Genomic DNA, 23265 nt, shown 5'->3' with positions numbered 1-23265 from the left:
CATGGGTAGAGACGACATTATCAGCAGTAAATGCAGTGCAGATTGGCAAAGACTAGCCAGCCATTGGGACGTAAAGGAAGGAAGTCTCATGCACTAAATGCATGTGCTGCGGGCCCAGCTACGAAAACAGAGAAACTCTGATGAGCTAGCGTAACCTGATTCAATGCTCAGGACACTATTACTCCACTATATAGTGAATAGTTGTTTGCTGCAATATCAATGTTCTGAATGTCTTATGCAGCTCCTTTAAAGATTGTAGAGGTACATTCAGCTTTATTTAAACTGAAGGTTAGATGCGGTTTTCTCTCTGTGACGGGAACAGGAAAGTTTCCGCCCATGTAACATCTGGCTCCTCACAATAACCAAGGTAATCCAAGGAACAATAAAACAGAACATTGTATTTAATACAAGGGACATGTTTCCCCAGACTATAGACTATAAAATCCTCCACACACCACCCACTGTCATCGTCTCCCTTTCTCTGCTTTTTCTGTCTTTCCTTCCATTTGTTCTTTTCAAGATTGGGCACATTAACCTTTCTGCTCATATTCACAAGAGTAGTTAAATATTTAATGGGTTAATTATATATTAAATCAAATTATTATTATTATTTTATCAACTAGACTTTGTCAACAACGCAAGATATAATTGTTTTAACACTGACAAACATCTGTTATACAGTATGTGGCCGGACTATCATGTTGAAGTAGTTGCTTTATTTGTTATATGTGTTGCAGAAATCAAACAGGAGTGTCACTAAACTGTGTCGTAAATGAAGTCATAACTTTGTCTCCAAGAAAAGTCTATAGGCCTACTGTAAATGCAAAATATATAATCAGTGTAAAAGTAAAGACAGTTGCAAAACATACTGACACTCCATCTTTGTCTGCAGTTACTGCATGTTTTCTTGGGAAGCTCACAGGTCACACAAGGTGTTCGTCGGACCTCAGTGGGTTGGGGATGTTTAATGTCCATTACGACTGCACTATATCTCTCCGTTAGCTCACAGCTGCGGCGAAAACCACCGGCACTTACCGGCAGCCTGCAGCCTGTGGTGGCATCTTCCCACCGAGACTGTGTGATGAACATCAGAAACGTGGTTGTGATTTTAGATGTGATGTTTAATTTAAGGCTCTTTTCTCGCATTCCCTCATAATTGCATTTTTATGACCCTCCGCTCCTCCTGAATATCTCAAAGTCATTTTATGTTTAATCCAAGCAAAGCCCTGTTTCAGCTAAAAAACATCAGCTCCTGTGCAGCAGATGATTTACTAGAAAGGGAGAGTTAAAGTCCCTGTAAACCATGTTAGACAGCGCAGGCTTCTGATATGAGCTCAGTGATTCTGCTGAAATTACAGTTAATGATGACAGAACAGATTTGGTTATTTCACATGAGAATTTCTTGTAATTGTGTTTTTTTTTTCTCTGCTTTTTTTGAATAACGGATTTAAAGTGGGCATGGCTTAGCTTGTAAAAGTTAAAGTCAAATATTTCCATGCATCAATCAGTTTAGTAACATTTCAATCAAAGTCTGATTATGATTGTGGGGTTTCAACGTCCAATATTTGACCTGCAACTTTTATTTTTGGTCACATGGGCAGTGCTAACAAGCTGTAAACAAAACAACGAAACCACCTTTTAAGTTTATATAGCTAACTTTTTAGCAGTTATCTACTGAGACATCCAACAGACACGGAGCAACATTAGCATTTATTTGGAGTTTTGTTGTGGCCACCTGAGGATTAAGTCCAGTGCTCGTTCTCTTTTACCTCTTTTTGGTAGCAACTATGTCCTGAGGGAAATATCTGGATCTTTAGCTGCGAAATGGTCAGCTAAGTTCATCGGATAGTCATTAACCTGTTGGCTTTCACTAAAAATGCTGCTGGCTCTGGTCTAAACTGCAACAGCAATACTAGAGTTGTGGACTGTAAAACCAAAACAGTGAGCTAAAAGATGCTAAAATGGGAACTGTAGATTATCTGTTGGTTTGCCACTACAAGCAATACCACTCACATTACACATAGTCAGCTGATCAGTTGTGGATCATCGCAAACTAGACAACATAAACTTAAATGCCAAACTAAATAGATCCCTTTGTATTTCCTGTGGAAATGTTTTCATGACATTAGCTGACAGAAAGTAAAACATGGACCCAAGCTGTTGCCTAGCAAGGCAATCCCAGTGAAACGGTCCATATAAATATTGATTATAGCAGCTTTAAAGGTACAGAAAGGCAGGGGCATAGTGTGGGGTGGCCTCTGGGGCTCCAGTCCCAAATGTTTTCTATAAAGCCCTGAATCTTTTTGGTTTTTAAAATACCTTCAACTTTGTGTCATTCAGATAATAATATAATTTCATGTTGTTTTTTTTCTACTATACTGTTCACTAAAGAAATCTAAAATAATTGAGTAAATGTTCTTTTGTTTGGTTTTGTTCTGCATCCTTGATTTGCAGTTAGAGCAGTCAAGATTATTATGGCATAGATAGATTTGTCAGCTAAACATTTATTTTCTGACATTTACTCCAGCAGAGTATAATGGCAGCTGGTTTTAGAACGTAAAGCTTGTCACCTGTTTCAATAGCCAGTCAGCTTGTAGTGAAGTCCAATGGTCAAGTCAAAATGACCACCGACGGCTGTTTGCTTGCTGCAGCAGGTGCTCTGTCCCCGCCAAGCCCTCTGTTTCCGTCCTCATGGTGTGCCGGTGTGGGACAGTGCTGCTGCTGTTCGCTGTATGTGCTTATACCCTCCCACACACACATTCTCATTGACTAACAAATAGGCGATGGTTATTTATATTACTGTGGCGTATTTATTATGATTATAGTCCATCTGATGCGTGTTCTTGTCGCCATTTTATCACTAAACACAACCATAGCCAGTATCTCACTATCACTATCCTCATTCATATTTTAAAAGGCTACAAATTATATTCAGCCACAAAATAAGCCCAAAAAACTGGAAATCAGAACAAAAGTACAGAGAGTTGTTGCATAGAGATGATACACCATCTCATCTAGTTGCAATGGTGTGAACCAGCAGGTTTTTAGAGCGTTGCAGAATGGCACATTGCAAGTAGTTGCATGTTTCAACTCGTCTCATCACAAATATTTGGTCTGAACTGGGCTTTAGATATGAAAAAGGAAGGTGGAAGGTGGACTATTGCAGGCAAATTTTCTGTAAGTTAGTAAGTAAGGCTATTGATAACTTACTCTGAATGCTACTTGATCACTTTATGATCACATCACTATTACACACAATCATTTCCACCTCAATTGTTTTTGAGGTTGCTTCAATTTAGGAAAAAATGCTGGATATCCTAAATACTGGCATTTTAACCCCCTTCACAATTTTTTTGAATTGATTAATATTCTACAGGCCAGATGGGGCTCTTAAGCAGGCTGTATGTGGCCCACTGGTGCCAGTTTATGATCGCTGCTCCACAGGATGATTTCTTTCCTTGGCAAATACCATGTTTTTCTCCAGCGATGTACAGATTTTTATGCATTCTATTATCTTAAATAGCTTGAGAAATAGTGCATATAGCTGCTGTAAATTGGAAAATGCCCCTCCCCCTTAGGTTTGTTACTGAGTCTGTTTACTGAGTCCTGAATGTTTACAACAGCAGAAAAGTACTTAATATTTTACACCAAGTTTGCAATAACTGTAAAGAGGTGTGATTGCTGATTTCTAACTCGTCAGATTCTCAGGTCACATCCGTCAAGTGTTACTCCCAGGTTTTACCATCACTTCATTAATTAGTACTTTCTCAGTTGTTTGTGACGTGTCCCATCAAAATAATGAGACAACATTCATTATTAATGATAATTCATCTTCACATCTATAATTCATGGAGGGAGGCAGAGGGAGGGTCAGAGTTTGGTGACCTAAAACTTCATTACGTGTCTCAAGGTAAATAGGAAGACAACTTTCCTCTCCCTGGTGTGGGTTTCTGGCGGGTCAGTCCCATCACGGAGGCTCGTGACAATGATGACGGAGGTGATGATGAGGATGGTGACGTACAAAGATGTGTTTGTGTGTTTATGTGTGTGTGTATGTGTGTGCTGTGAAAATTAGCATTATTCTGTGTGTGCACAGGTTTAAGAGTGCACGTTAAGGTACAGCTGAGTGTGCGTACGGCATATATATATAAGACCCTCTTGGACTTCCCGACACCCCCATACACCCCCCCCCCCCCCCTCGTCCTCCTCATTCTGTGTAAATGAAAATGCAAGGCTATATTTGGACAGAGCTGATGTCACAAGTGGTTTGAGCGACGAGCCTATAACTGTTGGAGTCTGTTTGTGTGACAGTCTGACAAACCCTGGGCTGCTCCAGTGACGGACTGGGATCTGCTGGCTACTGGCTGAAACAACAGAAAGTAAGTGCTCTGTCTTACTTAAGGGCTTAGTTTGTCTTTTATACAGGATTATGTTTCAGTCCAATTCTTCTGTGTATATATATGAATGGGATGCTACAGGAAATGAACAGTTTTTAGTTTGTATAAATAGTTTTTCTATGGGTTTGAATAGGATACTTTGCTAAATCTCCACCTCTACCTCTCTTTTAAATTAACAAAACTACTGTATGTTACTGTACTGTATATTATAAATTCAAGATTCAAATGCTTTCTAAAGACATCAGATATGTCTTGTTACATCACAGGAAAATGTGTATAAAACGATGCAGAGGAAATTTTGGATTTTCTATTTAATGTAAGAAAACATCACCAACCATGTAACAAAATATGTTTTACTGAGAAGTGTAATGTACAGACACTTTACTAAAGCAATACAGCTGTGCAATATATATATCATGTTAAATCTGACGATATTGTGGGGTTGACTACTAAAATATTTATACAGTGATTTTTTTTTTATAAATAACCGCAAGTAATATGGATATAACGAGTAAGTGGATAAAAGCAAATAATAAAAAATATAACAGTCTGGTCAGTTCAGAAAATTACACCACTTTACTGTAAAGCTGCCTTTAAAAACAAGAAAAGACAACACTTAGAATATTATGATATCCAAAATCGTAGATGATACCTATTCTCATATGATATTAATACAATATTGACAAGCTTTAATCTCAAGCTGAAAAGATTAATTAACAGAAACGGCAACTACTTTCATTATCAGTGTCATTATATGTATAATATTCACAGTTGCACGAGGTGTAGTTCTTTCTTTTTTTTAACCTATTACACTTATTTATTAGTGTGAGGTTAAATGTATGGAGGATGTGGTTTAAACTGTCGGCATCTTGCAGGAGTCGTTAATTTCATTGTGTTTTTTTAATGAAAAGTGACAATAAAAGGCATTCTGATTCTGATTTCTCAAGCAAAAATGTCAAATATTCTCTGGTTCAAGCCCTTAAAATGAGATAATTTGCTCCTTTTCTTTGCCTTATGTGACAATGAATTCAATATCTTTGGGTTTTGGATTGTTGGTCAAACAAAAAAAAGCATTTTTAGGACAACAACTTGGCTTCTGAGAATTTGTGAAGGGATTTTTTTTTAATTTTCTGCCATTTGTTAGACAATATTAATGGATGGATAATGACAATAAGTGTAAGTTGTAACCCTACTTTAATTATTTAGCTGGGCAACAGGAAAAGATATCTGAAATCTGTATATGCTTGGTAGATGCTGATGTATTACTGACATTGAATCACTGAGCACAGCTTTAAATTAGACTGTAGGTTAATGTTAGATTGTACTGAAATATAGGAAACAGTACTGTTGTTTTCTCCTGCATAATAGCGACTCTTTAAATTCAGAATTTTTAGAAATGAAACACTTTTATGTATGTTATATTTTGACATTATGTATTGTTGATGTGCATCAGTTGGTAAGTGTGTGTGCTGCTGTCTTTTGGCCGGGTCTTTGTAGTTAAATGAAGGTTAATTACAACAAATATTGCCCATAAGTCCCCCATAACAAATAAATCTAACTTTGTTCCTCTGATCTGTGTTGATTCAGGTAATCACCCTACATTATGTATCACCTGAGGGTGCCTGTGCTTCTCCTCATGCTGCTTGTGCTGCTGCGCTGCGTCACCGCTGCCCCAAGCTACAGGTAAGTGTGCATACTACAGGCAGAGCTCTCTGTGTGGCTGTGTAAGTGGTCTAAGATTAGGGGCAGAGTTTAACTGGTGGCAATCAATCAAATTGTGCAGGTTTCACTTTGCTGAGATGTTGATCATATTAGATCTGAGGTCAGCAGACGGGCAGCTGAGTATCATGGAGATTGTGCGATAGGTGCTGTAATGTTCTGCGTGAGGAGCAGCAGAGCATTGATAACTCTGGAGGTGGGAGCCAATTGTGCTCGTCTGTGGGAAAGTGCTTCATTGTGCAACTCGTGGGGAGCTAAGTGCCCACTTTTTCTTCCCGCTCTCGGGACTTGTGAATGTTTTGAAGAGGCTATAATCAGCTATCAGTGTAAAACGCTTTGGCCCTTTTCCCTCTGTAATTCAGGTACTTCAGTCCAAGCTCATCTGGCGAGCTGGAAAGTGCTCTCCCAGACGGTGACGGCTGGTTAGCTCCTGGGCTAATCTCCAACCCGTTCCTCAGCCTCATGGGTACACGGCCGGAGAGGGGGCTCACAGCTATGAACAGGTAACAGCAAACCAAAAACTGTATTAAATCCTCCTTACATGAGAAACATTCTCTCTGTGAGTGTTACTGTGACGTGTCTGTACTTTCTTCGACCCCCAGTCACCACGTTGAGAAGAGGAAATGCAACACAGCCACCTGCGTCACCCAGAGGCTAGCAGACTTCCTGGTGCGCTCCAGCAACACTATCGGTACCGTGTACGCGCCGACCAACGTGGGATCTTCCACCTACGGCAAGAGGGACCTACTGCAGCCTCGCAGCTACCTGCCTCTCTAGTACCGACTGAGGAACCTCCACCAGCACTCCCAGTGCTCCAATGATATAACCAGACATCTTATGTAACAATGATTGTGACAATGACGTTACTAACGATGACATCGATAGTGATGATGATGATTATGAAGAGTTTTCTTGTTTATTTTATAAGCTTTTAAAAAAACAGTGCCTTTAATTTAAACCATCAAAGTCCATATATGTTTCTTTTTTCTTTTTTTTGCATTTGCATTTGTGTGTTGTGACTCTGTTAATGCTGTTCCACAATGGCATGATGTGAATATAACAATACATCAGAGTAAATAATAAAAAAAAAGAAGAAAAAAAAAACAGATGTAAAGCCATGAGAAATGTTATCTGTTGATTTTGATAATAAAATTTTAAAAATATATTTTTGAAAATCTTAATGCGTTTAAAGCCACATTATTGTGTATCATGACAGCTGCATGCAGAAGCTAAGAGCTGTTAGCAGCACATCATCAGCTGGTAGTCCTACATGGGATGTCCATTAAAACAAGTATTAGTTCTAGTTAAGTGAGTATAATCACCAGCTCCCACCTAGTTTCTCCATGTGTCACATAAACTACAGAATGAACTCTCAAACAAAGGAGACGTGCAATAGATCTGTTTAGATTAGCTTCATCAATAAGCTGCTGTGGTGTCATGTGCGGGGACTTGCCATACACATTATGATTTGGTTCCTGCTTTACCTAATTAACCTTTAGCTAAGTCCCGCCCCTGAATGCAGACTGACCAATCATAATGTAGCATCAGGCCACAACACAGTATACACAGTGTATCCACCTTATTTCCAAACACAGAAGTAAATAGTGATCAACTTCCGTGTTTTTGTGTGTGAGTTCTGGTCAGCCACTTTCCCTCATGCTTTCCCTTACCAGAGCTAACGATGCAAGCTAATTTTTTTCAATTTTCAGTTGTTTATGTTAGTCAACCAGTTAGTTAGTTAGTTAGTTAGTCTGTGTATTTTATATAGATAACTGTGCCCACGTTTCCGTTATTCGGTAATTGCCAGTAAAAATTATTCCCTCTAAACGCGAATAAATCGCACGTCTCCAGTGTACCAGCAGAGAACCTGCAGAACCGAATCAGCGAAAAAACACACCAGGCTACACAGCCTCTCTACCTGAGCAGCTGAAGCTGCGGCTTGCACCCTCGACACACAAACACACAGACGGTGCTTCTGCATGCCAGCCAAACGTGTGCGCAACTGTGAGAAATAAATATGTGAGGTGTACGCTGCTTTTCTATCTTTTTTTCCTTTTCTTTCTTTCTTTCTTTCCTTCTTTCTTTCTGTGAGCGACATACACTCCTAACACAGGACGGGTTGTTTTTATTGACTGAGTTAATTATTAAGCCATAGTGATGCGCGGATCGGCTCTGATAGCACCCGAATCAGCATGTACGCATCAACCATCCAGCCGTTACAACATGATTGAGCTAGCAAAGCAGTTTTGTGTTGCTATGTGTGATATTTATTCAGTTTTGGGAAATCACGATGTCTAGAAAGCATCAGTGGCTGCAGCTGATAGGGACAGCTAACACTAGCAGCAAAGCTAACATCAGGACGTCATCTGTTAAAAGCCTTCCGTTGTCGGATACGACATGAAACTACTCCAGTTAGCGCAATCATGTTGTAGCAAAGACATCCGCTGGAAAAAATTTTTTTTTCACGGACCGTTTATTGATTTATTGAGTTATTACAGACACCACTAATGGCTAACGGCTAACAGCTAACGGTTAGCCCAGCTAATCTACGATAAACATGTTATTAATTACACACACAGAAATAGTAATGTTTGTTCAATCATTGTGTTTATAGACTTTACAAACATCAGATTAGTCTAAACGGTGATATAGTCACGTGAAAAATGTGATATATATACATATACATATATATATGTATGTATGTATGTATGTATGTATATATACATATAGCTGGCTGTGTTCTGTTTTGCCTCCGTGTTTCCGTGAAAAATAAGGTGGATTAAGAATACTTGTTACCTGGAGAGGAAAACCAAAATCAAACCCTGAAAAGTGTAGGGTTAGCTAGCTAGCTACTGAAGATATAGCCTACTGAATGTATACACATGGTGCTGAATCAAAGACCGACCCTGCTGTACAGGAACCAATGAAGGGAAGCAGGGAAACTTTGCTGATATTCAACCAGCTGTGTGTCATCGCAGTGTGTGCAGATGAACAGCGTTTGACTTCCCCTGGAAACACCATTCATCTGCACACACTGCGATGACACACATCTGGTTCAATATCAGCAAAGTTTCCCTTTATATTCATTGTCTTCTGTGGCGATCAGCAGTAATGTGGTGGTTCACTTTTACACTGTGATCTGTAGCCTATATGATTGATTTGATTTTTTATTATTGTGTCATGCACCAGAAGTGCCCAGCCTGAGTGGGCTTACAAGACACCAAAAAAAAGAAACAAACGACAGCAAATGAAAAACCACATGTAGATACCAGGCATTAGAGCAATTAAACATATAAACCATCCTGACGCTTTTTCCAGGCTTCACATACAAAATTAGCAAGCTTAAAGACATTAAAATTAAACAACCAGTTCATTCTATCATCATCAGAGCACCAGAGAATTTCTGGGTTTTTAACAGACATTTCGATAAATATTGGAGTTCTCAGTTCATCATACAAGGGACAGTATAAAAGAAAATATGATTCACTTTCAACTTCGTTGAGTTCACATAATTCACATAACCTTTCATCTTCTAGAATGTTTTTAAATCTGCCGACTTCAAGATTCAAGGTAAGGATTCCTGTTCTCAGCTGTGCCACTAAGGACCTTTGATTTCTTGTTAGGTTTGTTTTAACATAAGGTTTGGGGCCATAATTGCTTAATTTGGATATATGTTCGTAATTTGGCGAAAAATATATAATACAATAACAGAGTATTGATTCATATTTGATCAGTGCTGTTTAGTTTGACAGTTTGGTCACAGTTCTCCATCAGTGACACGATTGACAGCTGCATTAGAGACTCCTTGGCTCTGATTGGTTGCTTTTGGTGCACCGTGGTAGATTCTGGTAAACGCCAAAAGAGGCAATACAGTAGGAGGAGGGACATGATTTTTTTTTTCCGCAGACTACCTGTCTCATATAATACAGTACTACATACTGTATACATGTAGTGAGTCCCCAATCCCAAATGGATCCCTTACAGACTCGTTGACTCAAGCCCTAAGCCCTTACAGACCTAGGACCAATTCCATTTCTTCCCCTTAGCCCTTGTCTTGGCCCTTCTCCTTGGTTTTGCGTGTTCCATTGAAGAAATGGAATTGGTCCTAGGTCTGTAAGGGCTTAGGGCTTGAGTCAACGAGTCTGTAAGGGATCCATTTGGGATTGGGGGACTCTCTGCAAATATGACAAAAGGTTGTTTTAACCCTTTGAGACCTGGAGTGACATCACTTTTCTTTCTTCTGACTTCAGATGCCTTTCGCAAGTATTTTAACATTACGATTTCTCTCAGAAACATGACAAAAAAGGCAATGAGCAACTTGGTAAGAAATGTCCCATGCCATGCAGGAGTGGAAATGTATGGAGAAATCCACATGTAATGACAGTGAGTATTAGACTGACTGAATGATTAAAGGATTGAGACATATTGTTTAAATTGCACTTATTTTTCTAAACTAATGCAAGACTGTTCATTATCTGTTCTGTAAATGGATGACTGCCCATGAACTAGACTAAATGAAATCAGCTAAATGAGTATGATACCCTGCTGTGGGGGTTATCCAGGGTAACGTAATGAAAATCAAGAGAGAGGGTATGACGCACAGCATTAACCTGTGTTTGATTACCACTGACCCAATCATCTCAGACACTGACATCAATACTCCCATGCATGGTTAACACCGACATAAAAGGGTCTGCAAAAATAGAACAAGTGCCGGCTTTTGCTGATGAAGCCAAAAACAATGCAGCCATTATCTGCCAAACACCCTGACAGAGAACGGGGACGGTGTCAAGATCTGTCGATTACTTCATGTAAAATCACAAATGGCATTGTGCTTCAGCTGTCATCTGGCGGTGAGTTGTTTATCGCTGCAGTAATGACGGGGGATGGATGTTTTGATGGAATTTTAGATCTGATTCATGACCCGGCGACCACATTAATCTCTGACCCTGGAGATACAGCTGTGATCCAAATATAAACAGGAGGGCTGCCCTGCCACCAAAATTTATTACAGAGGACTATAACCTGCTCCCACTGCTAAATTAATTTACAGGTCTATTAATGCAGAGACTGACTGGAACTACACAACAAATAAATCAACTTGGGTTTTTTCTGATGGTAGCAATAACATAATGTCTGACAAAATAACAGACTGAATGTACTACACATACTCACAACCTCTGTATATACAGCAACTTATACATTCAGTTAGTCATTACAAAATTTATTGCAGATTTATTTGTGCCTGTAAGCTTGAGTGTGTGGTACTGAAATATTTCCTGTTTTGTTTGTTCATACTGGGCCATTAAATGTGATTGTGGGTCTAATATATCAGAAAATTGACCCATATTTTTAATTATTTTTGATAAATGCGCAAAACACTGTTTTTTTTTGTATTATAACAATTATGAAATGATGAATTGGAAAAAAAGAGCTCTCTTCATAAGTAATGTGAGCACACAGACAAATAACTGACTGTGAGATACACTCACCGGCCACTTTACTAGGTACACCTGTTCAACTGCTCGTTAACACAACTAGCTAATCAGCCAATCACGTGGCAGCAACTCAGTGCATTAAGACATGTAGACATGGTCAAGATGATCTGCTGAAGTTCAAACTGAGCATCAGAATGAGGAAGAAAGGTGATTTAAGTGACTTTGAACGTGGCATGGTTGTTGGTGCCAGAAACTGCTGATGTACTGTCCTCTGTAAACTAGGGTTTACAGAGGATGGTCTGAAAAAGAGAAAATATCCAGTGAGCCATAATGTCTTGTTGATGCCAGAGGTCAGAGGAGAATGGCCAGACTGGTTCAAGATGACAGAAAGGCAACAGTAACTCAAATAACCACTTGTTAAAACCAAGGTCTACAGAAGACCATCTCTGAACCAACAACACGTCGAACCTTGAAGCAGATGGGCTACAGCAGCAGAAGACCACACCCGGTGCCACTCCTGTCAGCTAACAACAGGAAACTGAGGCTACAATTCACACAGGCTCACCAAAACTGGACAATAGAAGATTGGAAAAACGCTGCCTGGTCTGATGAGTCTGGATTTCTGCTGCAACATTCAGAAAGCATGGATCCATCCTGCCTTGTATCAACGAATCATGCTGGTGGTGTAATGGTGTTGGGGATATTTTCTTGGCACACTTTGGGCCCCTTAGTACCAACTGAGCATGGTTTAAACACCACAGCCACGAAGAATTAAGGCAGCTCTGAAGGCAAAAGGGGTCCAACCTGGTACGAGCAAGTTGTACCTAATAAAGTGGTCGGTGAATGTATGTGTTAAATTGTGTTTTATGCCCATGAACAAAACTTTCTGTTTAAAATAATTAGATATAATAATTAGGAAATAAGACTCCACTACATTTAGCTGACAGTTTTACTTAATTGCAGATTCTGACTAATCATAGGAAATATAATCAAATAAATCATGATCTAATAGCATTTTAATGATAATGTAATGATACAGATTAAGATAAAAGTTTAATGATCCCAGGGGAGATTCACAAACAACCTAGCAGGTTAAGTATGTAAAGTTTTTAAAATTACCCCCATGTACTGCATACAATAATACACAGGGTTAGATTTAAGGGGTGTAGGGGACATGCCTCCCTCAATATCTGGAACCTGTGGATTTGAACTCCATAATAACAATATTAAAGTAGCAGAGGACTTTTATTTTGAAAATAGAAGGCATTTACATCAAATATGAATTAAAAAAGGCACACATTAGAGCAAAAATACTCACCAGAATGCAGAAAATGTTTCAGAAACTGTTTCTTGCATTTAGCGCGTCCCTCTGTGTTCGAGCTTGGAAACTTCCCCTGCTGCTTGCCGTAGCTAATTGTAAACACGGAAGTTGCGTTGCTTCAGTGCTCTGTTCTCATGTGCTAAAGGAAAATCTGATCTGCTCGCTATTATAGGAAGTATCCAGGAGCATTTTAACACTCTTACCAGTCACCAGTTGTGTCCTAACTGTGTATCAGAGTGTCCACGCTAAGAGATAAAAAGATTATAGCAACTGTTTAAACTGAAAATGCGAAGGGAGCTAGTGTTAGCTACTGTAGCCACCGTTAGCTTAGCAGTTTTCTCAAAGTAATGGCAGACAGAAAAGAGAAAACATTCAGGTTTGTGATCGTGGGAGGAGGCATCGCGGGTGTGACATGTGCTGAGCAGGTGAAAATACATTAACACGTCAGGTGTACACAGTAAATCTGTTAATCTAGCTAACGTTTCTAGGCTCTGTATCACTGACTGTAAAGCATGTCATGTGGCTAGCTGCTGAACATTAATCTGCATTGACAGCTGTCATCCCAGATCCCGTCAGCTGATGTGGCTCTGATTACAGCAGGTCCCCATATCAAGGCGGTGACCAACTATAAACAGGTCAGGATGATGATGATGATGATGATGATGATGATGTGTCCAGGGGGAACCATATTATACATCCACATATTGTATATGTAGCTTACACTAATGGCTGACAGGGTTTGTTTCCCACTTGCTTTCCCATGAAATGAATGCATGGAGGCATGTACTTTTATCAGATATCAAAACTTATTTCGATTTTTTGGACATTAGGATACATATTTCCTCATTTGTATTAATTTAGCAACCATCTTACATTCTTCTCATTTTCCACTCAATAGTCTTTTCCCTTGTTCTCCTTGCCAAGGTGTCCAGGACCCTGGAAGAGTTTGGTGTGGAGGAGCAACCATCCAGTGTTTTGGAAGAGAAGTTTCCCAACCTGACTGTCATCCACTCTGCTGTCAAATCACTTCACACACAGTCACATGTAAGTAGCTATCGTGCAGACTGTAATAGAGACTGGTAGATTGTAAAAGTGTCTATGAATACAGTTATTTTATATTTAATACTGTTTACATGACATGTTTCTGCTTTGGTGTGTGATAAGAAACTGACTGCTGGTAAAGATTTGTACATAACTAAGAAATGTTAATAACACAAGGCACACATGCTCTAGTTACCCATGTGTTGTTAACTGATTATAATGCAATAATTCCAATAAAATTCACAGTGATTTCCTTCAACATATCTCAACAAAGGTTTTTTGCTATTATCTGTCTACTACTGCCACCTTGTGGACATGTGGTTACAGCATGTGGTCGAAGTGCAGTGTGATAGGACTGTGATTAGACTAAAAGGTTTTATGTTCAAAATCCAACACCAGTTTGTAAAAAGCAACAAGAGAAACAACATTCAAAGCTTGATTTAATCTCTAGTTCCCGTTCTTTTTTGTATCCTCAGTCTGTGGAAACAGCAGATGGCCGGGTGTTTGGTTATGAGAAGCTGTGTATCTGCAGTGGGGGCAGACCCAAGCTCCTAACCCAGGACAACCCTTATGTCATTGGGATACGGGACACAGACAGCGCCCAGGTACAACCCCATCACTTTTTTTGTGCTGTTACTGACATGATATGTTTGTGTTGTTATTGACATGCGATGTTTGTGTTGTTATTGACATGAGATTTCTTAAGACGCTGAACACACAGAAGACCCTCTTAAAGTAACCTGAAGCAGTTTGTCCAACTTTGTGCTATTTTTTGTGCTATTTTGTTTGTGTTTTGTTTGTGTGCCATTTTCTTCCTTTCCTTTATTCCTCTGAGTGTTCTGCTAAGCCACAGTAAATTCCACAGCACTACGCCTTGGCTCTTTGTGCAAAAGAACATCCCAAAACATTTCAACTGCAGCTGCTACAATATCTTGTTACATTTTTATAAGAAGTAAAGTTAATATCAGAGCGCATAGAGTTCTCTAATTCTCTAAATTTAAAATGGACTTTGTCCAGACATGTACTTGTAATCTACAAATACCCAAAGCAGTTTGACTTAAAACATTACCTCCCTCCTTTTAACACTAAGTTTCAACTTATTTATCAATTGATGGTTTTTATAATGCCTGGTTTTAGGGCCCTCAGCACCCCACATCCCTGCTATATGCATAGATAGTAAAATAAATAAATAAATACCTCAGTGCTGTTGCTCGAATTCAGCCTGCATTGTGATCTCAGCTACATAAATGTCCAAGTTTCGAAACTGCATTGTACATGGTTGCAAAGTTATCATGTTGAAAAAAATCTGTCCACAGACAGACACCTGGCAACATACTTAAAATGGCTACTGTGGTAGTTCCTTCCACCAATGGTGTCACTCAGACCACATTTGGCCATTATGACACACACACAGACTCACAAGGTGAAAACAGCACCAGCTGTCATGACGTTGTTGTGACTGGTGACAATGTCAGCAGTTTTTCTGTTCTAAAATTCAATTGAAAGGTTATGCAAAGTGTCTAGGTTGCACGTGTTTGAATAGCCTCTGCTACAATGGACTTACTTGATAAATTTATACTCCATTTTGTGGCCTGTGCTACAGAACTTTCGACCTCTGTAGCACCATTGTAATGTGTAAAAAAGGCTAACATACAGCTCTGTAGTTATTTGCATAATGTGTCAAGAAAGAAGCACTGTGTATGGAAACTTAAAAAAAATGGTAGTGCTTAAAATGTAGTACTGAGGCACCAAAAACTTGTGGTGAAAAATTCTGGGTGCACCTAAATTAAAAAGTTGGGTGCACTAGTACAACCAATGTAAAAGGTTATTCAGGAGGAGCCCTGTCACTAGTCACATGTTAAAAATACAAACAAACATGTCGATACTGAACAGTTTGTCCTGTTTTTGTGTTTCAGGAGTTTCAGAAGCGGTTATCCAAAGCAAAGAGAATCGTTGTAGTTGGCAACGGAGGGATTGCCCTGGAATTAGTGTGAGTAAGCAATAACCAAAGCCATATTTGCACAGGACTAGTATGATTTTCAGACTGAAGACCATTGAGCCTTTATGAAACCCCTTCATGTAACATCACCACCATGTTCAGAGATAACCACACCCTCCAGTCCTTCAGTGCCTCTGAACATGTTGTGTTTAGGTATGAAGTTGAGGGCTGCGAGGTGATCTGGGCTGTGAAGGACAAGGCCATAGGAAACACCTTCTTTGACGCTGGGGCGGCACAGTTCCTCATCCCGTCACTGGAGGCAGACAAACCAGAAAGAGCTGCTCCCTGTAAGAGACCTCGCTACACCACAGAGGAACCAGCACCTGGAGCATCTCAGACCTTCACAGCAGGTCTTCATCTTAGGTTTATTTCTCTTCTTCTCATTTTCTGTGGTAGAATATGCTCCAAGATGATCATATTCTTTTTGTGTGTACATTTCCAGATAAAAATGCTCGAAGGCAGGGTTCTAGTTCTACAGAGGCTGGCAGTGCCCTCGGCCCAGACTGGCATGAAGGACTAGCTCTCAGAGGAGCAGAGCAGGTGAGATAGTCTGTACACCTTTGTTACTGGGAGCCTAGGAAGTCTATTTGTATAGATATTACCTTCTGTATATGTCTCAAGCTTCTGTTATGTTAAACTTTCCTTCCTTCTCTCTGCTGGCGCGTGCTCAGGTGTCCCGGAGAGTTTCCTTAGAATACCAGTGTGAGGTGGAAAAGATCTTCACCTCTGCGGAGCTGCTCAATTCCCCACAGCAAACACTCAGACCTGAGAATGGTGAGAACGAGACCTCTGACTCATCCTTTCCTCGCTCACTTTTTTCCCTCCAACGCCTCACTGCTGCAGCTTTTCTCTCCTCTCAGTAGGATCCTGGCCGGTTTACATCCAGCTGACCAATGGCAAAACATTTGGCTGCGATTTTGTTGTCAGTGCCACTGGTGTCGTGCCAAACACGGAGCCATTTCTCCATGGCAACAATGTAAGTAAACTCACCCAAATAAAATGAAATCATATTTGTGCAAATCGTAGTTTGCCATTAGATTAAAGTAAATCCTGCTGTTTCTCATTTTTTAAATGGTCACCTCGGTGATCATTTAGTAAGTGAAGTGCATCAAATGGCATATCGGGACTTTATCTGTTCAAGGCAGGCATATATAAAGAAAAAATTGGCTCTCTTGTGCTCCAAAGTCTTTTAATTTGGCCAACACTGCAGACTGAATGATGTTAAGCAATGCAGCTAAAGGCCACTAGATGTCACTAAAGGACAGATTAGGTTTTACCATTCAGGCTGTGAGCTTGAATTCCCCCTGGAAAACTTTTCCCCATGTAGAGCCACCATATCAAAATGAGTGTCACTTTTACAGCCAAGAGTTTGCATATTACTTCGTTTCTCCCTTTCTTTAAACTCAGGCATTAATCATAAATTGGTTCTTGAAGTTGCAGTTAATTATTTATGTAAAAATAACTGTCATTTGCTGAAGCTATCACTATATCGTGACAGTAACACAAGAGGCAGATAAATTGTAGGGAAAAAAATCATGTTCCTCTGCCTCCTTTTAGAGCTTCTACTTGCATTAGTATCTGCAGCAGGTGTTGGAAAACAATCAATCAGAACCGAGGAGTCTCTAATGCAGCTGTCAATCACTGCTTGTGAAATGCGGTCAAACTGTCAAACTTTGCGGCCTGGCTGCTATGTTGAAAACAGTCTAGCCAAAGCAAGCACCACCAGCTGCAGCAAACGTTCTCATTTTACAGCTAAACAGTGCACTAAAATATGTTTCAGAGAACATTTGAGGCGAGAAATACGCAATGCAGTAACATGTTTGATCAGGGTTGCCTTGTTTTAACAGTTTGACTTCAGTTCCCGAGCAGTGATTGACATGACTGACAGATACAGATCATGTGGCTCTGATTGGTTGTTACAGTGACAGTGACAGTTTCAGTAAATTAACGGAAAAGTTATTTTTACCACCCACAGCTTTCACGATGTTCACTTGCTTTGTTTTTACATATTTAGTTTGCGCTGGCAGATGATGGCGGCCTGCAGGTAGATGACCACATGATGACATCAGAGCCCGATGTGTACGCTGCAGGAGACGTTTGCACTGCATGCTGGGAACACAGCCCATTGTGGCAGCAGGTAAACTAACATGACAAATCATTGCATTAACCTGTGTTTCCCCTCAGGGTGTAAAGATGCCATCTGAAAATGATTTTGATAAACTTAAGTTCTTAAACAAAGCAAAGATTCTGTGCGTCATCAGTTCTCGCACACTTCCCATAATTCAGTTTGAACTAAACTGATTATATCATCAATCATTACACACATGCACTGTCAAAGTTTCACTAAAGTTTGAAGATAAAGTTGATGGCAAACGTGGAGAAAGATTGCTGATTGTTGAGTCTTGTTTCCAGGTCATCAAATATCGTCAGCCATGTGTTGGTAATCGGACTGAACTGCCATCCCAAATCGTCAGTGTTAGACGACGTGAAAATGAGACTTAACAATCAGCTAGCTTTCTCCAGAACTACGTACTGCACCTTTAATGAGTCTGTTTTGGAGTTTACACACTGGAACTGGGTACAGAAACACACATCTGTGACATCTTACAGTATCATAAGTTGTTTTGGCCTGTAAAAAAGATGTGCTGGGTAAACTTTAGACGTGTGCAGTCAGCACCACTATTATTCACTTTTTGCCAACTGTTAGTTTTTTTTGTTTGAGTTATTTTTGGTCATCACGAAATACGGCCTGTTTCACTTCCCCTGGTTTTGGCACGATAGCTAAAACAGATTAATAAAATAGAAGTTGAAAACCACTGTTTTATTCCCTCTATAAATCTGAACCCTTATAGTGTGTGTGTTCTGTGTGCAGATGCGTTTGTGGACGCAGGCCCGTCAGATGGGCTGGTACGCTGGCCGCTGCATGGCGGCACACGTCCTGTCAGAACCAATAGAGCTGGACTTCTGTTTTGAACTTTTCTCACACATCACGAAATTCTTCAACTACAAGGTGCGTGACGTTTCACATTTTACTGCAGGGAGCTGTTGAATAATAACCAATATGTTAATCATCTACAATGGAAATTATGACCATTCGTTTCAAAACCGTTCAAGGTCATTGTACAGTGCGATGTAGTGTCCTCGTGTCTCTACCTCCAGGCTCCTTCACAACTGTGCATTTTAACAACTTCCTGTCTGCTCGTTATTCCACAGGTGGTCCTGCTGGGGAAGTTTAATGGTCAGGGGCTGGGGCCTGATCATGAGCTGCTGGTTCGCTGCACCAAAGGCCAGGAGTATGTCAAGGTGAAACTGAAGGGGATAACAACGTGCCTATACTCGTAACAGTACCAGTGGCAGAGTGTCCGAGTTTAAGGTGTTTTGCAGATTATCCCATGTTTAAGGAGCACTGTAAGAGAATGACATTCTTCCTAGTTCAGTTCTGATTGAGGCAATGTGAAGCAACAACCGATTCCATGAGCGAGTACTGAGGTTATGTAAGGTCAGAGTTAAAAGGGATGAAATGTAGGGTGGAAGCATCTGGATCAAAGCTCTATAATTGACCACATTCCAACGCTGTTTCCACCCGACAGCCAAACAGTGATTCACTTTCATAATGAAAGATTTATTTTACACCCAAATTTATTGCCTCTTATGAAACAGTACCAGAATCACATGCTGGTAGACATTCTCGTAGTGCCTGTGGCGTTGAAAAAAAATGTGCCATTTGAGTTTGTCTAGCTGCGTGAATGAAACCACTGTGTTTCTGTGGGTGTTGTCTAATGCTGTGCATGAGTCAGAAGCAAAACAGGGTCAGCTGTTTACTTCTTAGAGATCCCCTCCTCTCAAAAATGTGTTTTTTTTATGTTTATGTCCCCTAAAAATATCAGACCTTGACTATACTGACTTGTATCCGTGTAAAGTTTGTCACAAGAGAGAGAGGTGTTTTCACATTCCTTTTACTGAAGTACGTCACTAATATGAAAGCCTATTGCTGTCCAGAATGCAAATGCCAGCAAAGAAACCTGAAAATGCCATCGCTTATTACATGTAATATAAAAATTTCATTATAAAAATGTAATTACATCATAAAAACTTGACAATGTGAACACACTGCAACATTGTAGCAGATATCAAAGTATGTTTCACAACCACTAAAAATGTGTTAGTGCCAGTTACAAGCTAACGAGCTAACAAACATCATAAACAAATAGAAAATGCTAACTACACTTACGATTCTGATTATCTGCTAGTCGCCGATTTTGTGCACAACAAATTCCTCATCTGAGTCTGGCTGAGGTTCAGACATGTATGGCTGAATCTCTCTAGCCATTTTGATGCGCACTGCTTTGTCACGAGTCAACCTACCACAAGCAGTGATGGTGATGGGTGGGGCGCAAACGAGATCAAGAATTTCTTAATGAGGGAGAAGGAGTAGATCTGCTTCTAGCACCCTTTTTCATGTTACAAAAACCATGTTCAACAAAATTTCAATCATAGCAGACTATTTTTATATACTGTAAAAAGTATCTCAGGGGGAACTTTAAAATTGTAGATATATCTGAAAATGTCTTCCTCAAATGTCATCATCAGAATTTCTAGCCTCATTTTCACACATTTTACCGCTGTATGACTTTTCCAGGTCATTCTCAGTGGAGGTAGGATGGTAGGAGCGGTGCTGATGGGGGAAACAGACCTGGAGGAGACCTTTGAGAACCTAATCCTCAACCAGATGGATCTGACCCGCTATGGAGAGGAGCTGCTCAACCCCGACATTGATATAGAGGACTACTTTGATTGAGCGTGAGGGGGGTGATGAAGGAACATGTTGAGCCTGCAGAGTGTCTAAAGGCACGAGAAGGAACTGTGCTTTGTATCATGACTGTGTTAGATTTGTTTTTTGGCAATGAGAAGGAGCTGTCTGATGAAGTAGAAGCGGTTATCTTGGTTCTTATATGGTTTTCAACCAGCTCTGTGTCATCACAGTGTGGCCGATGTGTTCAGTTGAACAGTGTTTGGCTCCTTCTGTGCTGTGTTTTGTGTCATCAGGCAGACTTCAATGATGTGATGTGCATCACTTGACAGACTTTTGCTGGTAGATGGGCTTAGGACACTCGTGGCATCAGGGGAAACTAAACACTGTTCATCTGCACACACTCCAGTGACACAGAGCTGGTTGAAAATCGACAGTTTTCCTTTAAGACACTTGTAAACTTAAGAATATATTTTTGCTTTAAAATAAATTATTTTCAAAACCAAGTGTACTAAATTAGCACTTGAGTGATAAGTTTTTTCATTTACTTTTTTCAAGCCTTTTTATAAACTTAAATTAGACACAGTTGCAGGTATGAGACCACAGAAATAGAGATTTATTCTATCCTTATGTATGCAACACTGACACTTTTTTACTCAGAAGAAAGAAATCTGTTCATCAATACATGGTGGTAAAGAAAGATAATCCTTTTGTTGCTGTGTAGTCTTGGTGACGCTGTTGATCGAATTTCAACCTAAACAGCAACCACGGCTCCTCCTGTGCCTCAGCAGGCATTGTAACAATAGCCATCATCAGGCCTGCATAATGCTGCCTATTGTTCCGTGGACATGTTGTTCTTGGAGATGCTGCTATTTGAAAATCCCCTGAAAATCCACTGTAAAAAGGAGAAGAAACATTAGAAGTAAAGTAGAAAGAGCAGTCGCCACAAGGACAATGTAAATGACTGATACAAGTGTTACGACTGCAAACAGACACCCATTTCCACTTGTTGGTTTACCTGTAGGTTTGTGTTTTATGGTTGTGTGTTTTTTTGGGTCAGTGGTTCACCTACAGCAACCTTCCCACATTGATTTAGCTGCTTCCATTGGCTGATAAAGGTTGATATGGCAACCTTGTGATTTTACTCTCTGAGCATTGTGCAAAATGAGTAAAAATCAATTTGTACACAGCAGCAATCATTGTGTAGTAATCTTAATAGTAATGAGGGGGGTTCTTTCCCTAATTTACAACTGTAAACACGTCACGATTCTCAAGAAACTGAAGAAAAAAGGGCAATAAACATGAATAAAAAGCATTCATTTTCACCCTTCACTTAACTCACCTGGAGCTTCTCAAATGACTGGCTGATTGCACTGGGCAGCCGTCCCAAGTGTAAGTGTGTACCTGCATGGGTGGAGAGCAGGGCATTGTTTACGGGGTGAGTCAACATTGCCCATGGTAGCACGTGTACCAAGATAAAATTCAAATCTCTGATGGATATAGAGGGTAGGACAATTGGTGCAATGAGATCCCTGGTAATGTTTTACACAGTTACCAAGCAACAGATCTGGCACAGATCACATGCCAGCGTGGAACAGACATTACGTGGTCAAGCTGGCTTATGGTCAAGATGGAAATACACCAGGGGTGTCACCATTGATACACAGTATATTTAGATTTATATATTTAGAGGGGCTAAGCCTCTGCTATAGGGGCTCTGGAGGAGTGTTTCCTCAAGGAGACTTTTTTAAAAAAATCTTTGCATGTAGGTTTTGCAAGTTGCAATGGATCTAAATCCTTGTTGCAAAGAAGGTTTATCTGAATTGTTCATAACATGCATTAACTGTCTCTTTTTAATAAATTATATACATAAAATCAAATAGCAGAGGAGCACAAGATACAGTAATCGTGATGATGACCCCACAAAAACAGCTTGACTTCCCTCCTTGATTTAAAAAACTGCATGTTTCATACTGTCATTCAGCTCACATCTATAACATAAAATTGTTTTTTGGGGGCAATGTACTGGCTTTTCCAATATGCTGCTACTGTATAAATATGACTGGACACACGTGCAATTCACTGAGGGATAAAAGAAATGGTTAGAGCTTTACAAGGCATTAATTACAATATTATAATATAAATTTAGGGTGACACATTGCATCAATATTCAAATATGCTACACCCCAATACATTGATAAAATATATATTTTGAAAAAATGCTATTGTACAACAGGCAACTATACCACTGTCTGAAATAATCATTAGCAAATGCAATTGTAAACATAAAGAAACCTCTATTATTATTACTGCCAGTTCTAGTATCATGGTGTTCTGCATTTCTGCATGAGGTTTGTCCAAGTGGTGTTGCCATACCCCAGCAGGACATGACTCATGTCTTTATCACGAGAAGTCTGAGCAGAGTGTTAATCATTTATGTTGCAGTGCATGTGTAAATTATGTTAACAGTAGTGGCTTTCATTTATTCTATATTCATTTGGTAAACTGTATAACTGTACTTGCTGGTGATAAATAATAGAATATACCATAACAGGAAATGAGATTTGTTCCCCCCAGTTGCATCTTTAAAGGGGAACTTA

The 23265-nt window shown here is 39.8% G+C and overlaps 2 protein-coding genes across 3 annotated transcripts; both read left to right on the top strand.

Moving 5' to 3' along the window:
• The first annotated feature begins 4287 nt into the window (after positions 1-4287).
• On the top strand, positions 4288-7232 carry iapp (islet amyloid polypeptide). The gene is made up of 4 exons (XM_033615301.2): positions 4288-4379; positions 5985-6080; positions 6479-6619; positions 6719-7232. The coding sequence occupies exons 2-4, from the start codon at positions 6001-6003 to the stop codon at positions 6891-6893; spliced, it is 396 nt and encodes a 131-aa protein (XP_033471192.1). The 5' UTR covers positions 4288-4379; positions 5985-6000; the 3' UTR covers positions 6894-7232.
• A 5746-nt stretch (positions 7233-12978) lies between these two features.
• On the top strand, positions 12979-21996 carry pyroxd1 (pyridine nucleotide-disulphide oxidoreductase domain 1). Of its 2 annotated transcripts, none has more exons than XM_033614302.2 (13): positions 12979-13300; positions 13430-13510; positions 13800-13919; positions 14393-14521; positions 15833-15906; positions 16069-16265; positions 16358-16455; positions 16587-16689; positions 16779-16891; positions 17930-18052; positions 18788-18925; positions 19129-19218; positions 20555-21996. In XM_033614302.2, the coding sequence occupies exons 1-13, from the start codon at positions 13223-13225 to the stop codon at positions 20711-20713; spliced, it is 1503 nt and encodes a 500-aa protein (XP_033470193.2). In that variant the 5' UTR covers positions 12979-13222; the 3' UTR covers positions 20714-21996. The 2 variants fall into 2 exon arrangements, with proteins under 2 accessions (XP_033470193.2, XP_033470192.2); XM_033614301.2 differs by having other exon boundaries at positions 12988-13300; positions 16776-16891.
• The last annotated feature ends 1269 nt before the right edge of the window (positions 21997-23265 follow it).

This window comes from Epinephelus lanceolatus, chromosome 23, assembly GCF_041903045.1.
Source record: "Epinephelus lanceolatus isolate andai-2023 chromosome 23, ASM4190304v1, whole genome shotgun sequence".
Taxonomy (NCBI): domain Eukaryota; kingdom Metazoa; phylum Chordata; class Actinopteri; order Perciformes; family Serranidae; genus Epinephelus; species Epinephelus lanceolatus.
Note: the sequence above shows the minus strand (reverse complement) of the source record. Positions and strands in the feature narration are given on the sequence as shown.

What these genes read in the sequence shown, in the direction of transcription:
- iapp (XM_033615301.2), top strand. Translation starts at nt 6,001, where the DNA reads ATGTATCACCTGAGGGTGCCTGTGCTTCTCCTCATGCTGCTTGTGCTG. An exon ending in ACCGCTGCCCCAAGCTACAG is followed by an intron (nt 6,081 to 6,478) that starts GTAAGTGTGCAT and finishes TCTGTAATTCAG; the next exon opens with GTACTTCAGTCCAAGCTCAT. An exon ending in GGGCTCACAGCTATGAACAG is followed by an intron (nt 6,620 to 6,718) that starts GTAACAGCAAAC and finishes TTCGACCCCCAG; the next exon opens with TCACCACGTTGAGAAGAGGA.
- pyroxd1 (XM_033614301.2), top strand. Translation starts at nt 13,223, where the DNA reads ATGGCAGACAGAAAAGAGAAAACATTCAGGTTTGTGATCGTGGGAGGA. An exon ending in CGGTGACCAACTATAAACAG is followed by an intron (nt 13,511 to 13,799) that starts GTCAGGATGATG and finishes CTCCTTGCCAAG; the next exon opens with GTGTCCAGGACCCTGGAAGA. An exon ending in ATCTCAGACCTTCACAGCAG is followed by an intron (nt 16,266 to 16,357) that starts GTCTTCATCTTA and finishes GTACATTTCCAG; the next exon opens with ATAAAAATGCTCGAAGGCAG.